At 53.4% G+C, this 17,652-nt stretch overlaps 1 protein-coding gene across 1 annotated transcript in view; it reads left to right on the top strand.

Moving 5' to 3' along the window:
• The window catches only part of LOC114695572, a 111,490-nt gene that overhangs the window by 20,892 nt on the left and 72,946 nt on the right, over positions 1-17,652 (top strand). The window contains exons 10-19 of the mRNA XM_037201164.1: positions 56-221; positions 2,767-2,952; positions 3,077-3,229; positions 4,792-4,936; positions 6,930-7,088; positions 7,511-7,635; positions 11,360-11,542; positions 15,267-15,422; positions 16,536-16,720; positions 17,363-17,545. Coding sequence (XP_037057059.1) covers positions 56-221; positions 2,767-2,952; positions 3,077-3,229; positions 4,792-4,936; positions 6,930-7,088; positions 7,511-7,635; positions 11,360-11,542; positions 15,267-15,422; positions 16,536-16,720; positions 17,363-17,545 — 1,641 coding nt within the window. The remainder of the gene's footprint in view (positions 1-55; positions 222-2,766; positions 2,953-3,076; positions 3,230-4,791; positions 4,937-6,929; positions 7,089-7,510; positions 7,636-11,359; positions 11,543-15,266; positions 15,423-16,535; positions 16,721-17,362; positions 17,546-17,652) is intronic.

Genomic DNA, 17,652 nt, shown 5'->3' with positions numbered 1-17,652 from the left:
CCCCATGTGACCAAAGGCTGCAGTAAGGTCAGTGACAGAGCACTGCTCTCCGCAGGCATCCACTGGTAGACGCTCTGCCTTCCTGTGGCACCCAGAACTGTGTGGACCTCATGAAACAGCTCATCTTGGCGAGGGAGGTGGAAGCAGACCAGGCTGAGGCATGGCTGTGGTCGCTGGCCTTCATCCCAAAGCCCACAGATGCCATGGTGCTTACACTGTTGGTGAGTCCCCCATCACCCCCCCCCCAGCCCCGACGTCTCTCCTTGGCTGGGTTGCTGGACACATGAGGGTGGTTCGTTCCCGCCCTGGAATTACGTTTTCCCTTCATGGCCCAGGGATGCAGCTGAAACATGGTGCTATATTCAAGGCAGGATTTACTACCACAGCTCTGGTTTTCATTTGAAGGGAGCAGAGTTTGGTTTATATCCCAGGCTGGCCTGGAACTTGTTATGGAGCCCAGGCTACCGGCAAACTATGCATCATCCTGCCTCTGCTTCCCAAGTGCTGGAACTAGGTGTGTGCCACCATACCAGTGAGACCTGGACTTGAATTCCAACGATGGGTATCCCTGTTGTGTGATGTGGAGCAGAGACTCAACCCCTCTGGACCTTTCTAAAAAAATGTGCACATGGATGCATGTTGTTGGCATGCGTGCAGGTGTGGGTTTGCATGTGTGTGGGTGCATGTTCACAGAGGCAGCCCAGAACTCACTGGTGCAGGCTAGTCTCGATAGCCAGCTTGCTCTGAGGGTCCTCTGTCTCTTCCTTCTGAGTGCCGCAGCGATAGGAGGATTGCCATTCCATCATTGTTCGCGTGGGGCTGTCTCTGAGCCGTCCCCTTAGCCTGCTGAGATTGGCTTTGGTATGGAAGCTGAGGAGGGTCCTAGTTCTTTTGATTTAGGTTTGTGGTGAGAAATGACATGATGTGTGTAAAGCAATTCTAAGGGCCCCTGTAGAGCTGGAGAGAGAGCTTAGTTATTAGGAGCACACTCATGTACATATACCTTTATACACACTAATACACATTCACATATACACATTACACAATTCACACATAGATATACATATACCAATATTCACACATACATTTACACATACAAGTTTCATATACACATCCTCTCTCTTTTACATGTATACACACACACACACACACACACACACACACACACACACACACATACACGCATAAATATAAATGCTGAAATTCCGAAAACTCCTGCTGGTAGAGAGGTTGGTGGGCCCTCCCTGTGCACACCTTGTACCTTGCATGCTCTGTGGACCAGTGGGCAGTCTTGCATCCACAGAGAACGGTGCCTACTACACTCTTTCTCCACTCTGTCAGCACTGGGTGTCTCAGGCTAACATTTACACCCAGGGCACCAGGACCTGTTCCTTTTTTTCCAGGACTGAGCCCAGAGCTGTTTTTAAAAACAGCAAGAGCTGAGCGTGGCAGCCCAACCCCAGGGTTAAGGCAGGGCTCCATCACCTACAGGCTGGGCAGTGTGAGGCAGGTCCTTGGTCTCTCTGAGAGGCTTCCCCAGCAACAAACAGAATTGATAAGAGAGTGTGTGGAAGACAGGTATGGCAGGAGAGGCTGGTGTGCAGTGAGCGCAGGACGTGAGCTGGAGACTGGCCGTGTGTGCTGGAAGGCACACTCGGTGTGGGAGCCTGTTACTAAACTCACAGGCAGCTTCCAAGCTTGTGATTAGACCAAGATAGTCCACGAATCAAGAGACTCAAGCTTGCTCTTAGAGAAATGACATCAAAACAAAGGTGGAGGGGTGGTCCATACTTCCAGAAGCCTTCTGAGAGAGCTAGTGGGCTGGTTGTCTTCATGACACACCTGAGCTGATTCCAGCCCCCAGCCTAGGCCTCTCAGTGTCCCAGGGGTGCCTCCCTGGGTACACAGAGGGACTCTGGGCTGCCCTTGGGGACCCCTGGTCTCTGGAAGAGGGCTTCTCTCTTGTGCGGCTCCCCAGGTCACTGGCTCATGTATCCACTTGGGCAGAGATAAACTTTGGCTTGTTCTTGCTCAGGGGCTGTTCTGCCATGTGTGAGGTGGCCTGACCCTCAGCTTCTGTTCAGGGCCCTTCACCCTGCTCACTCAAGCTGGCAGCTTGGACCACAGTCATTCAACTCAGGACTGCGGGCGCAGGGTGGGACTGGGTAACTGTTGTGGGTAGTCTTAGCTACGAGAGGCATCCAGCAGGACCCCTGGCCTTGGATCAGGACAACAGCTCCCGCCTACCTCCTCCAGCTGCTGCTGTTCTTGGCTGTTGCTTTGCTTCATGTCTTTTGAAAGAGCGTCTGACTTGGTTTCAGCTGGTTTCGAACCCCTGCTTCTCCTGCCTCAGCTTCCCTACTGCTACAACTACAGGCCTACACCACCACATCCAGCAGTGACATTCTCACTAATTTTTTTTTCTGATGCTGGGCATCGAATCGAGGACCTTGCACATGCTAGACAGGTGCTATGCCATAGGCTACACCCCTAACCCTCTTAACTCCTATTGTGAGGCCCCCAATGCCCCTAGAATTACATGGATGTAGCCTAAGAGTGTAGATCTCTATCCTGGGCACACACCCGGGACCCCTGGGGCTTCTCTAGAAACTAGTTACTGCGGAGTCCCTCATCCACAGCAGGAGGTAGGGACCAGGCTGCTGTGAGCTTAGGGAGTGCCAGGTTGACTCAGGGTTGCAGAGGACTGAGGACCTTCACACATCACTTACCAGCCTTCTTGGGGGGGGCGCTGTTGTGCATCCCTAGCCACTGTTGCAGTCTCCAGGGGCCAGCCCAGGGGCCTTTCTTGGCATCTCAGCTCTGGTACACAACCTCTGTGCTGCTCTGGATGGGCACTGCCAACAGCTACCTGGAGCTGGCTCCCTTGTGAAGATTCTGGGAGAGGCTTTGGGTGTGAACTGCAGCTTCCCGGAGCCTGTGGATGCTGGTCAGGTGAGCATGGCTGGTATCCCGACACTAGGTTCAGGTCTTGCCTGGCAGGTCATTCTTGGACAAGTGGGTGGGGTGGGGGACCCTTCCAGGCCTCACGGTCCACCCCACGGCCACGATCTTGCAGCTTCAGCTTGCACTGAAGGCCATCGGCAATGCTGGTCTGGCAGCAGCAGATCTCGCCCCTGTGCTGAGTGCCTGTGCATCCCTGAGGGGCGTCTCTCTGGAGATCCGGCTGGCGGCTCTCCAGGCCTTCCGGAGGATCCCTTGCTCTGCAGATGTGAGTCCTGGTGTTTCTCCCTCTTGCTGCAGCTGGGCTGTCAATTCACCTCTTCCTTTGAAATCATTACATGAGCCGGTACTGTGTGCTGGGTGCCTGCCTAGGTACCAGTGTGAGGACATACTTTGCCTCTGTCCTCTAGAACCTGTGTTTAGTGTGGGAAGCAGATTATTCACCAAATAAACCCACAAATAAGTATTTGATTTCTGATACTGCCATGTGGTCCAAACCCACAGGTACCAGCACTGGAAGACTCTGTGGGCCACCTCCTGGCCTGCTATCTTCCCTTGTAAATAAGACTTTATTGGTATACAGACAGCTATGGGCTATCTGTGACTACTTTGTTGCTACAACTGCTGAGCGGAATCTTGGCAAGAGAAGCTGCAAGGGCCAAGACAATTATTGTCTGTGTCATTATGGGAAAAGCTGGCCCACCTGTCTGTCACTCAGTCAAGGTTAGGTCCTTACCCACGAACTGCTGAGCTCTCCGTGGTCTGGTATCTGGTCTGCTAGCACGTTAGCCTCATCTACGACGTTCTCTTCCAGATGTCCTCAGGCCTCACGCTGTGACTGTCCCTAGAGCGCTGGTGGGGAGACAGGATGGCTGGGGTGATGGTTCAGCTAGTGAAGTGTCTGTTGCACAGGCATGGGGACCTGGGTGTCATCCCTAGCACCCACATAAGAGCTGGGCACCGTGGGCCATGCCTGTCACCCCAGCTCTGGGCAGGGGGACAAAGATGGGAGAATCCATGGGGTTTGCTGGCCAGCCAGTCCAGCTGAACTGCTGACTCCAGGCTTAGCGAGAGTCCTTAAGTAAACTTATGTAAATCTTCTTAAAGATAAGCTGAGGACTGCTGGAGAAACGACTCTGCTGCCGTCACGGGGACCTGGGTTCAGGTCCCGGCACCCACATGGTGGCTCACAACCACCTGTAACGCCAGTTCCGGGGAATCTGGCCTCCAGGGGCTCCTGCACACACATGCTGCACATAAACTCATGCAGGGAAACACACACAAATAAAATAATAAATTAGGCAGAGAGGGGCTGGAGAGATGTCTCAGAAGTTAAGAGCACTTGTTGCTCTTGTAGAAGACCTGGGTTCAGGTTCCGGCACCCACGAGGCAGCTCACACCTTCTGTAACTCCAGTTCTAGCGGATCCAATGCCCTCCTCTGGCCGTCACAGGCACCCAACAGGCATGTGGTGTACAAGCATACAAGCAGGCAAAGCACTCATACAGATACAATACAATTAAAAAACGAGGAGGAAAGTGACCGAGACAAGGTCTTCAGTGTTGACCTGTGGCATTTAAACATGTATGCATGTGTGTACACAGGATGCACATAAATTCATATAAGCAAGCACACATAAATAACATAAAAGATCTTAAAAGATAAGGTGGAGAGGAGCTGTACAGATAACCCGGAACTTAAGAGCATTTGGTGTTCTTGCAGAAGCCTGGGTTGTGGCCCCACTACCTCTCACAGTAGGGTGCAGGGTCAACTGTAGGGACAAAGGCACTATGGGTGTGGGTGCTTAACAATGGGTATCTTCCCAAGCCAGAGGTCAGTGCTCTCTCACCTGTACCAAGCTCCCGAGGAGGACACAGAGCTCCGTATCAATGCCTACCTGGCTCTGATGAGGTGCCCCAGTGAGGAGGTGCTTGCCCAGGTGCGGCACACACAGGCAACCGAGCGATCTACCCAGGGTGAGTAGGGCAGTATGGGGTGTTATGGAGGGGCTGTACCATGTGTCTCTTGGGGTGGGGCAGTGTGGTTAGGAGTCCCCTCACCCTCTATGCCTTTAGTTGAACTGGACAACTGACCAGTGTGTTCCCCCGCCATGGCGACTCCAGCCCCCATCCTGCCCATGGATAACTAGGGGAAAGTCCTTTCTCTCAGGTCCTCAGCTCCCTTGAGCCTCACCAGGGGCTGCTCACTCTGGCCGGATCACAGCAGTTCTGTACAGTCACCCAGGGCCAGCCTGGTCTACGGGACACCCTGATATGAGAAAGAGAGAACCACCAAGACAGAAAGATGGTAGATACCAATCTTAGACCCCTTTGGGGATCAGTGAGTTACCTTTAAATGGGGCAACTCTGAACTTGGGGTGTGAATATAAAAGATAAATTTTGCTGACTAAACAAAAACACAAAACCAGTAACAACTGGACAGATACGATGGTGCACATCTGTAATTCTTGCACTAGAGGTAATGAGGTAGAAGAATCATGAGTTCCAGGCCCTGTCTCCAAAGAAAACAGGCTGGTCTGGGGCTGGTCTGGGGCTGGTCTGGGGCTGGTCTGGGACTGGGGTGAAGATGGGGGGGGCCGGTCTGGGCCTGGGGTAGGGTGGGGTGGGCTGGGGTGGGGTGGGCTGGGGCTGGGGTGGGCTGGGGCTGGGGTGGGCTGGGGTTCAGTGGTAGACCACTTGCCTAACATATGAAAGGCCTGGCCTTCATCCTGCACTGAAATTAAAATTTTAAAAAACTTAAAAACATATGCAGTGCATAGCATGTTAACATCTGGGGTCCAACCCCAGCACAACTCTTCCTTGCCTGTGTGTCCCAGGAGAGGGACACATTGCTGTGAGTCTTTGATTCTGTCTGTGAAATGGTGAGAGCATGTGCCTCAGGGTATGCTGAGGGGGATGTGAGGATGTGGGTGGTGTGAGAGGACAACCCTTCTTCCTCTCTCTCTGCAGAAGATAGATGGGTGCCCTGGCCCCCAAAGTCAGCCCTGTCCCAAGGCCAGATGTTTGAGAAGCTTCCAGCTGTGCCTTCTGGGACATTATCTTATGCTAGGGTCCCCATTGGGCGATATCCCATACTGATGCACCCATTTCATCCTGCCTCTGCAGGACCCTGGTGGGGTCTCCATCATGGACCACACATCACCCCTTTGTCTGCTCTGAGATATTAGACTCTCAAGTTCTGGCTCTGGCCTTGACTGACCTTTGCCAACAGCCCCTTGAGAAATGTTACTTCATTTCACAGATGAGGAAGCTGAGAGCTAGTGTGAGCATCTCCAATGCACTTAAAAGTAATAGAAGTAAGGCCTGGGGGTGGCTCAGCCAGTCAAGTGCCTGCTGAGTAAGTGTGAGGACCTGGCTTCATTCTCCAGAGCCCATGCATCCAGGGTACGTCGGCACACACTGTCACCCAGTGCTGTGGAGGGGCACAGGTGGATCTCTCAAGCGCACTGGCTGGCTAGCCCAGCAGAATCAGCAAGCTCCAGAGAAAAGTGAAAACCTTGCCCCCAAACAAATGGATAGCGCCCAAGAAACATCTGCAGCTGTACCCTGGCCTCTACACACATGCACATACATGTATACCTGCGTACACATAAGGCTTTAAAAGGCTCTAGGTTGAACGAGGATTTGAAATGCAGCTCAGAATCCCCACTTCACAGATGAGGTACAGAGAGGTGGTGGCACTATCTTGAGGTAACACAGCTTGTATCTGTGGAGCTGAACTGGGGTTCAGATGTGGGTCTGACTTCCAAGCCAAGGCGTCCCACTTCATACTTTTCCTTTACCTTCAGGGAAACTTGTTAGACTTTCGTACACAGGCTGGGTCCTACTCCTGTTAGCTTCAGGCTGCAGGGTCCTGAGCAGGCCTGGCATGGGGGTGTGGCAGGCCGGGGCTGAGTCCGAGAGTCTTGGCCAGTGGCTAACGGTGTCTGTTGCTGCCGCTCTGCCCCAGTGGGCTCCTTTGTGTGGAGCCACATCCTGCAGCTGCTGGAGACGGAAGATCCCCTGAAACGTGACCTTCGGGACTCCCTCCCTGAGGACATCCTCAGTCAGCCGTTCCAGACAGAGACCTGGAAACACTCCACCTATTCTGATGTCACCTTCCGCTCAAGTACGGCTCACCTGGGGCCACAAGGCCTGGGGACCCAGAGCTCCAATCTCCAAGAACACAGGGCCTAAGGGCACTCTTTCCCTCACCTGGGTGACACAGAGCGCGTCCAGGACCAGCCTGGACAGCTTAGTGAGACCCCGACTCAAAAAGTAGAGGCTTGAGCGTCGTGGGAGCGCAACCCCTGCTGCACAGGGCCAGGGCTAGGTCTCCATACGGGCAGTCGGGGAGGCCACGGAAGTCTTTTCAGCTGAGGTCCCTGAACCACCTCAGCCATCCTGGGAAGTGGAGGGTGTGGAGGGGTGCTCTGGCTTCCCCATCAGCCTTCACTGGGTGGAGGAGACGATGGAGAACCCTCTCCTGGGGCAGGACACACTGTGGGTGTAGCCTCTCTTTCTAGCTCCCAGGATCCTTTTTTCCCTTAGCATCTGGCAGCCTGGGAGGCAACCTGGAGAGGACCCTCCTCTTCTCCTCCGGCTCTTTCCTCCCCTGTTCTGCCATGGTAAACCTCACTGTCCATGCTGCTGGCCGGGCCTTCAACCTGCTGGAGGTAAGAGTGTTACGCTTGCCATCTCCCTAGGGCCTGTCTTGGAGGCAGAGTAAGGAGTGATCCCATCTGTCCATCCGTCTGTCCACCTGTCCCTCACTTCTGTTGTTCTATATTCCATCTATCATTTTGACCCATCTAACCTGCCCATGGATAACAGCCATACATCTGTTCACACTGTTATCTAAGCATCTTTCCATCCAGCTCACCCCTTCCATTATCCACCCTCTCACTTATCCCTCTTCATCCATCATCCACCCACCCACCCATCCATCCACCCACCCACCCACCCACCCATCCATCCACCCATCCATCCATCCACCCACCCACCCACCCATCCATCCATCCATCCATCCATCCATCCATCCATCCATCCATCCATCCGTCCACCCACCCACCCATCCACCCATCCACCCGTCCATCCACCCACCCATCCACCCATCCATCCATCCGTCCACCCACCCACCCATCCACCCATTCATCCATCCATCTGTCCACCCACCCACCCATCCACCCATCCACCCATCCATCCGTCCATCCACCCACCCACCCATCCATCCATCCACCCATCCATCCATCCATCCATCTATCCCACTCACCCATCTACCCATCCACCCATCCATCCATCCGTCCACCCACCTACCCATCCACCCATCCACCCATCCATCCATCCACCCATCCATCCATCCATCCATCTATCCCACTCACCCATCTACCCATCCACCCATCCACCCATCTCTCTGACCCATCTGTCTATCCTTCTAGTCCACCCACTCATCCATTCCTTTCTCCACCTATCACTCATATCCACTCATTCACAATTTGTATTCCCACCTTCCATCTGTCTCCATCAATTCATCCGTCCACATTCTACTCACCTACCCATCCACCTACATTTATCCATCTATCTACCTACTGTCCATTGCAAAAATATTCCTCCTCTAGCTGACATGTACCAAGCAATGTGTTGGCTCTGGATACATGGTGATGAACAATTAAGGCGTGGTCCCTGCTCTCCGGGTACTTTGCATTCTGAGAGGCTATTGTGGGAGTTTTCTCCCTGGGTGGGAGAGTACTAAATAACTTCTACCTCCTCCATCGAAAGTCCTAAAGACAAACCAAAGTTTGAGTTCACCAGAGTTCACTCTAAGGAACCAACGAATCCATTAAGCTTACTTACAGAGCAGCCATGCTGGAAGGTCTGCACCTGGTGTGGATGATGGCTCCTCCATGGCCGCATAGATGTCCTGTCCCCCGCCTTCCTTAGCCTGCACACTCTAGCCCCTCTCTAAGGCCAAGAGGCCACATGCAGTTGGGACAGAATTACATATAACTGGCTGGGAGGAACAATGACTCTCCTCACCCCTTCCGTGAGGGGTCAACTGTCAACAAGCCCAGGAGTGAGCATTTGTGAGCAGACACGGCTGGTCTCATGAAGATGGAGGGCAGTGTTGTTCTGAAAATGTCTTACAAGAGAGGGAGATGGCTGAAAGTGACCATGGCAACTAAAACTGTTCATCTGGGGACATGAGGTTTGAGCTGAGACCTGAAGGATGGACATTGTATTAAATTTCTTGTTGCTATGACGACGAGATCCATGGCAAGATGAAGTGAAGGAAAGGCTCGATTTGATAGTATAGTCCGTTATGGTGGGAAGCCGTGGTGGCGGCAGAAGTGCGGCTGGCTGGCCACATTGCACCCACAGTTGGGAAGCGCATAATGTGTGTGCATGTGTACAGATGTGGGCACACACATATAAATGCGCACATATGCTGGCGCACAGCTTGCTTTCTCTTTTGTATCTTAAAATATTGATTTATTGTCAGGGGTAGAGCATATGGGCACCGCTTCGTGCATGTGGAGGACGGGAGTCAAGTATCTCCTTCCAATGGGTTTGAGGGATAGAACTCAGGTCATCAGCCAAGGCTGCAAGCCCCTTTATCTGCTGAACCGTATCACTGGCTCAGACTGTCTCCCTTTTATTCAGACCAGATTCCAGCCCATAGAACGGAGCTACTTTAGAGTGGGTCTTCCTTTCTCTCTTTAGCTCTTTGGAAACACCTGATGGATGGGTCCCGAGGTGTGTTTCCATGGATGGTGACTCTAGGCTCAGTCAAGGGGACCTGTGCAGAGCTGAGGTCAGAGAGTGCCTGCCAAGCAGGGTGCTAGTGAGTGCAAAGGTCCCAGGAGAGAAGGAGAGTGGTGTTCTCAAGGACGGGGGGGGGGGGGAGCAGAGGGGACGGGGGGCACAGAGGGGAGCAGAGTGGAGGGGTGGGGGACAGGGGGAGCAGAGTGGAGGGGTGGGGGACAGGGGGAGCAGAGTGGAGGGGTGGGGGACAGAGGGGAGCAGAGTGGAGGGGGACACAGAGGGGAGCAGAGTGGAGGGGTGGGGGACAGGGGGAGCAGAGTGGAGGGGTGGGGGACAGGGGGAGCAGAGTGGAGGGGTGGGGGACAGGGGAGCAGAGTGGAGGGGTGGGGACAGGGGGAGCAGAGTGGAGGGGTGGGGACAGGGGGAGCAGAGTGGAGGGGGGCACAGAGGGGAGCAGAGTGGAGGGGTGGGGGACAGGGGGAGCAGAGTGGAGGGGTGGGGGACAGAGGGGAGCAGAGGGGAGGGGGGCACAGAGGGGAGCAGAGTGGAGGGGTGGGGGACAGGGGGAGCAGAGTGGAGGGGTGGGGGACAGGGGGAGCAGAGTGGAGGGGTGGGGGACAGAGGGGAGCAGAGGGGAGGGGTGGGGGACGGGGGGAGCAGCATGTGTGAAACAGCCCTCACTTGTTACCATGAGGGATGCACGAATGTGCGGCAACAGTGGAAGACAGACAGTTTCTTTCTTCCGTCCATTCATCTGTCCCTCCCTGCCTCCCTCCCTCCCTCCCTCCCTCCCTGCCTCCCTCCCTCCCTCCCTCCCTCCTTCCCCTCTAATGGTGCTGGAGCAGGAACCCTGGTGCATGCTAGGCAAGCTCTCCAACTTAGTGGGAGAGGAGAGGGAAGACCTCTGAGGCTGGTGTCCTGGGGATTGTTGTGATGTCCTGACATTTGGCCCCAAGGCCCTGGAGTCTGTGTGCAGGCCGAGTCCTCTGTGCTCTCCCAGCCCTTTCTGGTTGAGAGAGACCAGAGCCTGTCACCCAGACATTGCTGGCTGGGGTAGCACCCCTGTGATTTTTCTCCAACACCATCAAGAGAGCTGGATGGCATGAGAGAGGGAGAGGAGGTGAAAAGAAGGGAAACCAGGTGTCTGGGTGGGGGGTGGGAGGAAAGAAGATGGACAGGTGGGTGGACGGCTCATAAATGTGCAGAAGGAGGAGAGGTGAGGGAACAGGCATGAAGGATGCTCTGGAGGAGAGCCAGAGGAAGGGCTCATCGTTCATCCACCAGCTTCTGAGAATCATCCGGACTCGTGGATGCCTCATGGGTAATTCCTGAGTCCCCAGACCCCTCAAGGGCATTCCCATGACTGGGTCAGGGTGTTATCTTATTGTTGTGTGGCATGGGATGGGGAGATGAGGAGGACTTCCCAGAGGAGGTGGTATTTGAAACCCCCAAAGAATCCATAAGAAATTTTGCCTGAAAATTTCAAGGTTGTGTCCTGTTTCCTGAGCCCAGGTAGTCCCTAGGGAGCCCTAAGTGCTCCAGGCTAGCCTCCTGGGTCCCTGTTCTCAGTCTGTAGGAGTACCCTTGATTACCTGTATGACTGGGTTACTCATTCATGAACCTGGTTTCTCTCTCTAGCTGGGACTCCAGCTGGAAAATGCTGAAGACATCATCCATAGTCTACTGGGCCCCAAATCCTTCTGGAGGCAGGAAGAGAAGAGAGAGGCTGAGCCAGAGAATTCTTGGGGGCCAGAGCCAGACCTGGACAGCTCTGACTGTCCGGGAGAAAGATCCAGAAAGATGAAGGACCTCCAGGAGAAGGTAATAAGTCTGGTGTGCTCTGACCACCCTGTCCCCCACCCAGTGACCCAGATGCCAGCATGGGCTCCTGGGAAGACTGCAGGTGTCCATGCATCCCTTGTGGACACCTGCTGCCCAGGCCTACCTGGTGCCGAAAGGTGTTTGTCTGAGTGTAACCTCTACACAGGAAAGTCCCAAAGCCCCACCAGGATGTGTCTCCACCTCTGTGCACCAGTGAGGCCAGTACCCCAGAGAACCTTCTCTTCTAGTCAGTACCCATCCCTAACCAAGGTGACCCCTGGTCTAACTTCAGATGGCACCAATCACTCCTGGTTTTTAAAATTAGTGTTTTAAAGCTGGTGCAGAGGCAGGCACCTGTAACCCCAGTGCTGGGGTGGTGAGACCAGCACTGAGTGGCTAGACGGCCTCGCCCAGTCAGGAAGCTCCAGCTTCAGTGAGAGGCTCTGCCTCAAAGAATAAAGTGGAGAGCAGTTGAAGAAGACATCTGATGTTGACCTCTGGCTTACAAGTGCATGTGCATGTATGCATGCATGTGCGCGCGCGCACACGCACACACACACACACACACACACACACACACACACACACACACACACACACTGACCTGAGAGTACTGGTGTCACCCTCACCAGAAAGCTGATGACTGTCATGCTCACAGGAGCCTTTTTGATTTTTTTTCTTTGAGATAGTTTTTCTCTGTAGCCCAGGCTGGCCTCCAACTTGGAATCCTCCTGCCTCAGCCTCTTTGTTGATGGGGTCACAGTGGAGGCCTACCATGCCCATCTTACACGCATCTTCATCGTCTATAATACTCTTCCTCCTGTCCTGCTCCCGCTCTGGGAGCTATTGAGCAGCTGTGTGCTGCTGTAGACTGTTGGCGTTTCCTCAGATGTCACGTAAATTTCAACATGTATTTAAAGCTTGCACTTACTCTAGCTTGGTTTCATTCATTCAGGGCTGTGTGGCGCCCCCTGCCCCTGCCCAGGGCTGGGGGTAGAACCCAGGGTCTTTCCCATGCTAGGAAAGCACTCTACCGCTGAACTACTCCAGCCTCCCCCCTTTCCTCCCTCCCTCCCTCCCTCCCTCCCTCCCTCCCTCCCTCCCTCCCTCCTCCCTCCCTTCCTTCCTTCTTTTCTTTTTTTAAAGACAGGTCTCACTATGCAGCTTAGGTTGACTCCAAACCCTCTTGGGCTTGAGCTGGCCTGGAACTTACTTTTTAGCCCATGTGTGTGTATGTGTGCATGCTCACAAGCACATGGCACAAAATGTGTGTGGAGGTCAGAGGACCACTTGTAATTGTTGGTCCTCTCCTTCCACCATGTGGATGGGGTCATCAGCACGGCTGCAAGTGCCTGAGCCATCGGGCCAGCCTTGTGGACAGTTCTGCTAGCCTTCTTCGGTGAAATGTATATTCAGATATTAGATATATTTTATTTTATTGACTTATTTTCTCCCCTTCCTTCCTTCCTTCCTTCCTTCCTTCCTTCCTTCCTTCCTTCCTTCCTTCCTTCCTTCCTTCCTTCCTTCCTTCCTTCTTTCTTTTTTTTGACAGGGTTTCTTTGTGTAGCCCTGGCTGTCCTGGAACTCACTCTGTAGACCAGGCTGGACTTGAACTCACAGAGATCTGCCTGCCTCTGCCTCCTGAGTGCTGGTGTGTGCCACCGCTGCCTGGTTGGGTTATTTTTTTTTTTTACAGGGTTTTGGGAATTTTTTATTTTAGAAATAACTCCTGTTATCAGATATGTGACTTGGAAACACTATCTCACAGTTTATGGTGTGTCTTTTTATTCTCTTCTAGTGGGAATGGTTTTGTTGTTTAATTTGGGGTTTTCTTTCACTTTTCTGTATATGTGTGTGTGTGCATGCATGGGTATGTAGATGTATGTGCTTGCATGTGTGTGCATGTGTATTTGTGCATATGTGTGTGTGCATGTGGATGTGCATGTGTTTGTGTGTGCCTGTATTGACCCTGAGCATCTTCTTCCATCACGTGTCTACCTTATTTTTTAAATTAAGTTCATATTGGAGTGTTCGCCTGTATGTATGTGTGTGCACCATATGTGCAGTAGCCATAAAGGTCAGAAGAAGGCATCAAATCCCCTGGAACTGGACTTCCAGAGAGTTCTTGGCCTCCATGTGGATGCTGGAACTAAACCTAGTGCTCTTAGCTGCCTAGCCATCTCTCCAGCCCTCTACCTTATTTTTGGGGACACAGCTTCTCTCTGACCCTGGAGCTCACCTGCCTCACTAGGGCAACTGGCCCAGGGGTTCTCCGGACTCTGCCTCCCCAGCACAGGGATTAAGGGGCACACTGAATGCTGGGGACCCAGACTCAGGTCTTTCTGCTCTGACAAGCACTTTCTTGACCGAGTCATCTCCCAGCCCCTGTGGTATTTTAAAATTTTTGTTTTATTTTATTTGAGATAAAATGTAACCCAGGCTGGCCTCACACTGACAACCCCTGCCTCCCACCTCTCCAGTGCCTGCTGGACCCCTAGCACCACGTAAAGACAGACGTGGAGGTGATGCTAGCACTCGGTAGATGGAGGCAGGAGGATCAGAAGTTCAAGTTTGAGGGCAGCCTGGGTTACATGAGACCATATCAAAAGATAAAATGAAATGAAAAGTTGTGCTGTGAGGGACCTGGGTGTGCTTTTGTGGTATGTGTGTGCATGTCTGAGGGTATGTGCCTTGTAGTTGGAAGCCTGTCTTCAGTTGAGTGATCAGGTCCATTGCTAATTATTGTCCCAGCAGAGACTCTGGGCACAGGTTCTCATGTGTATTCTGGAGGGCGGGGACCATGGTGGGCACGCACTCTGCCTGCAGCTTTTGCTCTTGTAAAATGCCATGTCTGTGTACATCTGGGAGCCAGCAGCGTGGGTGGCTTGGGTGTGTACTGACATGTTTATACATAGACCAGATGCTAGCCCAAAGCCCAGGTGGGCTAGGAATAAACACTTCTTTCTAGCTGGGCATGGTGGCATATGCCTGTAACCCTAGCACTGAGAAGGCGGAGGAGTTTTCAAGCAAGCCTCAGCCCCTCTTCAACAAAAACAAAACAAACATTTTTGTCTTCGAATGCACTCTCTGTAGTCTGTTTTCATTTTCTCATGTTTCATACTCACATGCCAAGATGTATTTTGCTAAGACAAAGAGAGTAACAACAGATACCTGATCTCCATGTTGGCAAGACCACAGGGCGGGCAGGGACTGTGGTGCACAGAACAGCCACCCACACACCGGCAGCTGCCTCTTGGCTCTGGTCACCCCTTACTGAGGGGTGGTAGACAAGCTAATATTTCTGTTCTCAAAGAAGCTATGGGTTTGGATTCTATATAAAATCTCCTAACTTTCAATGTTAGGAATAAAGTCTGCATCATAGCCTGAGGAATGATGAGGGACTAGGCGACCATGTGGACCCGAGTACCGCTCAGGTGGCTGGACTGGATCCTACTGGATCCTCCGGTCCTGAAGGGAAGCAGGGAAAAGCAGCTGCAGTTCAGAGCCGGCTCATCACAGCTCATTCATGCTGGCTTCATGTTCACACCTGCACTGGGCCATGGACACTACTGTGCACGTCAAAGAACATGTGTGGGAGAGAGTGTCTGGTGGGCTGGGCCCCACACACCCGTGGCCTTTCTAGCAGCCCACCCTTCCTCCTACTCCAGAAGCTTTGCCTGGCTCACCCTAAGTTTCTCCATCTTCATTCCTGGTTCTTTCTCAGGTAGCCCAGCGGTACAGGGCAAGACGAGCACCAAGCTGCCGGCTGAGTGTCAAAGTGTTCGGGCACGAGCTGAGCTTCCTGGACTGTGGGCCTCTGGGGGACCACGGGAGACGCTGGTCTCTGCACCTGGCTGAACTTGCCATGACGTTCCTCAAGGTACTCCCTGTCCAACCCCTGTCTCTGAGCCCTCTCCGGTGACTCCTGCTGTACTCCCGACTCTCTGTCCCCAGGCCTGTGCTCTGCCTCATGCCTCTGTCCCCAGCCCTGCACTGTAGCTGGTTTTTTATATTTACTCTTTAGTTCTTTGGGGACCCACCACCCAGCTCCCAAATAAATCACAGAGTCTTATTCTTTCTTATGTATGCTCGGCCTTAGCGTGGCTTGTTTCTAGGCAGCTTTTCTTAAATTATTCTGTCTACCCTTCACCTCTGGGCTTTTACCTTTCTCTATTTCTGTAAATCTTCTCTTTCTTTCTTATTCCATGTCTGGCTGTGTAGCTGGGTGGCTGGCCCCTGGAGTCCTCCTCCTTCTCTCACTCCCAGATCTTCCCTCTCCCCAGATTTCTACTTCTATTTATCATAAAAGTATTCTACAACACCGTGCCCTGCCTCGTGTCTCTGTCTCCATCCCCTTCCCTCTGCCTCTGCTTACAGTTCTCTGACCTGAGTCCTACCCCTGTTCCCCTACCCTTTGACCCTGGGACATGAAATTTAGGGTCATACCTGAGCACAAGGCCTTCCCCACACCACCTCCCACTTTGGGCCTGTTGTGGGTCTTGCCATGGTCTTGACAACTGATTCAGACATAGAGATATTTATCTCTTTTTATCTTTTTAGTGCTGGGGGTGGGGTGCAGGGCTCACGCACGCTAGCCAAGCTCTCTGCACAGAGCCATCCATACCCCAGTCTTGAGACAGAGATATTAAATAAAGCAGCATGTTTCCTTCAGAGGGCCATGCTGACTAAGTTAGTGCCCAGGTCTGCTTAGGACACACTGAGTGCTGTGTCACTGGTTGTCCGAGACACCTGCTGTGCCCACCTTCCTTTCTGGCCTTTGATCAATAAGCAGACCATTGTATTCCCAGGGTGGCTCTACTCCTGTGGGCTATGTGGCCTTGGGCCAACCATTCATGTCCATGGCCTCTTTTCCCTCACCTGTATCTCTGGAATGACTTATATTTGGAGGAAGAGCGGGCATCCTGTGCCCCATGCTAAGATCACCGGTCCCTAGCCATGGCTGTGGGTTGTCACTATGGTTCTCTGACCACAGGGGCAGGAGATGCAGGTGACCCGGAGACTGTATCTGGCTGTGGGGGAGCTCTTCTTTCCCACAATGTCTGGCATTCCAGCCAGGCTCACCATACATGCCTTGGCCACTGTCAGCATCCATGTCCAAGGCGTGGCTGACTTTCAGCAACTCTCAGATTTCTCCCTGAGGGGTTACTTCAAGCCCAGGTAACAGACTTCTCCAAGTTGGGGTGAGTAGGGGATTGAGGATGTGGGGTACTGGGCATCCATCATCCGGGCTGTGGGAAGTACCCATTCCACAGCCATCCTGTCAGCCTGGCAAAGCAGACAACCGTGAGGTGTCTTGGGCTAGGAGGTCTCATTGAGAAGACAGGCCCAGAGCTGAGGCTGAGTGCTCAGGGCTGCTCAGGGGAGTCGGGCCACGTGGTCTCTAGTCACATCACCACATTCTGCCTCCCAAGGGAGGTGAGAGGAGCCAAACCCCAGTGACCACGGAGCAAGGAGGGCAGGTCCTTCTTTAACCCACTGTTAGTGAGGAAACAGATTCAAATGAGGTTGCCACAGGACCAGGCTGTGTGGTCTGGAAGCGGGTAACGGAACGCATGTAAGTCATGGTCTCATTTCTGGGCGGTCTGCCCCACCACCCAGCCAAGCTGTCTGTGGGTTCTGAGTATGACTGAGAACACAGACAACACATCCTCTACTGGGCGGGGGTGGCTGAAGTGTCCTGGCTGTGTCCTGAGCCCCTCGGAGGCTCAGCATCTCCATCTGTACAATGGGCTGGTGACAGCGAGCACTGGATGGTGGCCCAGAGGGTGCAAGCACCAGACCTTGTCCCTCCTCCCTCAGTGTCCTCCTTCAGGTCTCGGCTCAGATGGGCACTGCAGGGACCCTGGGGCAGGCCGGGCTCAGGTGGTTGACCCGTGTCCGTGGCACCGCCAGCCTAGACGGTGGGATCCAAGCGAGGAAGGGTCAGAACCTCAGAGTGCATCTGAATGCCCCAGAGGACTCAGTGGAGCTACTCAGCTTCAGGTGGGGGCCTTCACCACCAGTAGACTGGGAAGTGGGCGGAGTCTGCAAAGGGGGTGGGGGATGGGGGTAAGCTGCTTATGGGAAGAGATGAGGTAGGGGGCCTTCAT

Source organism: Peromyscus leucopus, chromosome 8b (assembly GCF_004664715.2).
Source record: "Peromyscus leucopus breed LL Stock chromosome 8b, UCI_PerLeu_2.1, whole genome shotgun sequence".
Lineage (NCBI taxonomy): Eukaryota > Metazoa > Chordata > Mammalia > Rodentia > Cricetidae > Peromyscus > Peromyscus leucopus.
This window is presented reverse-complemented; position numbering and strand designations above follow the sequence as displayed.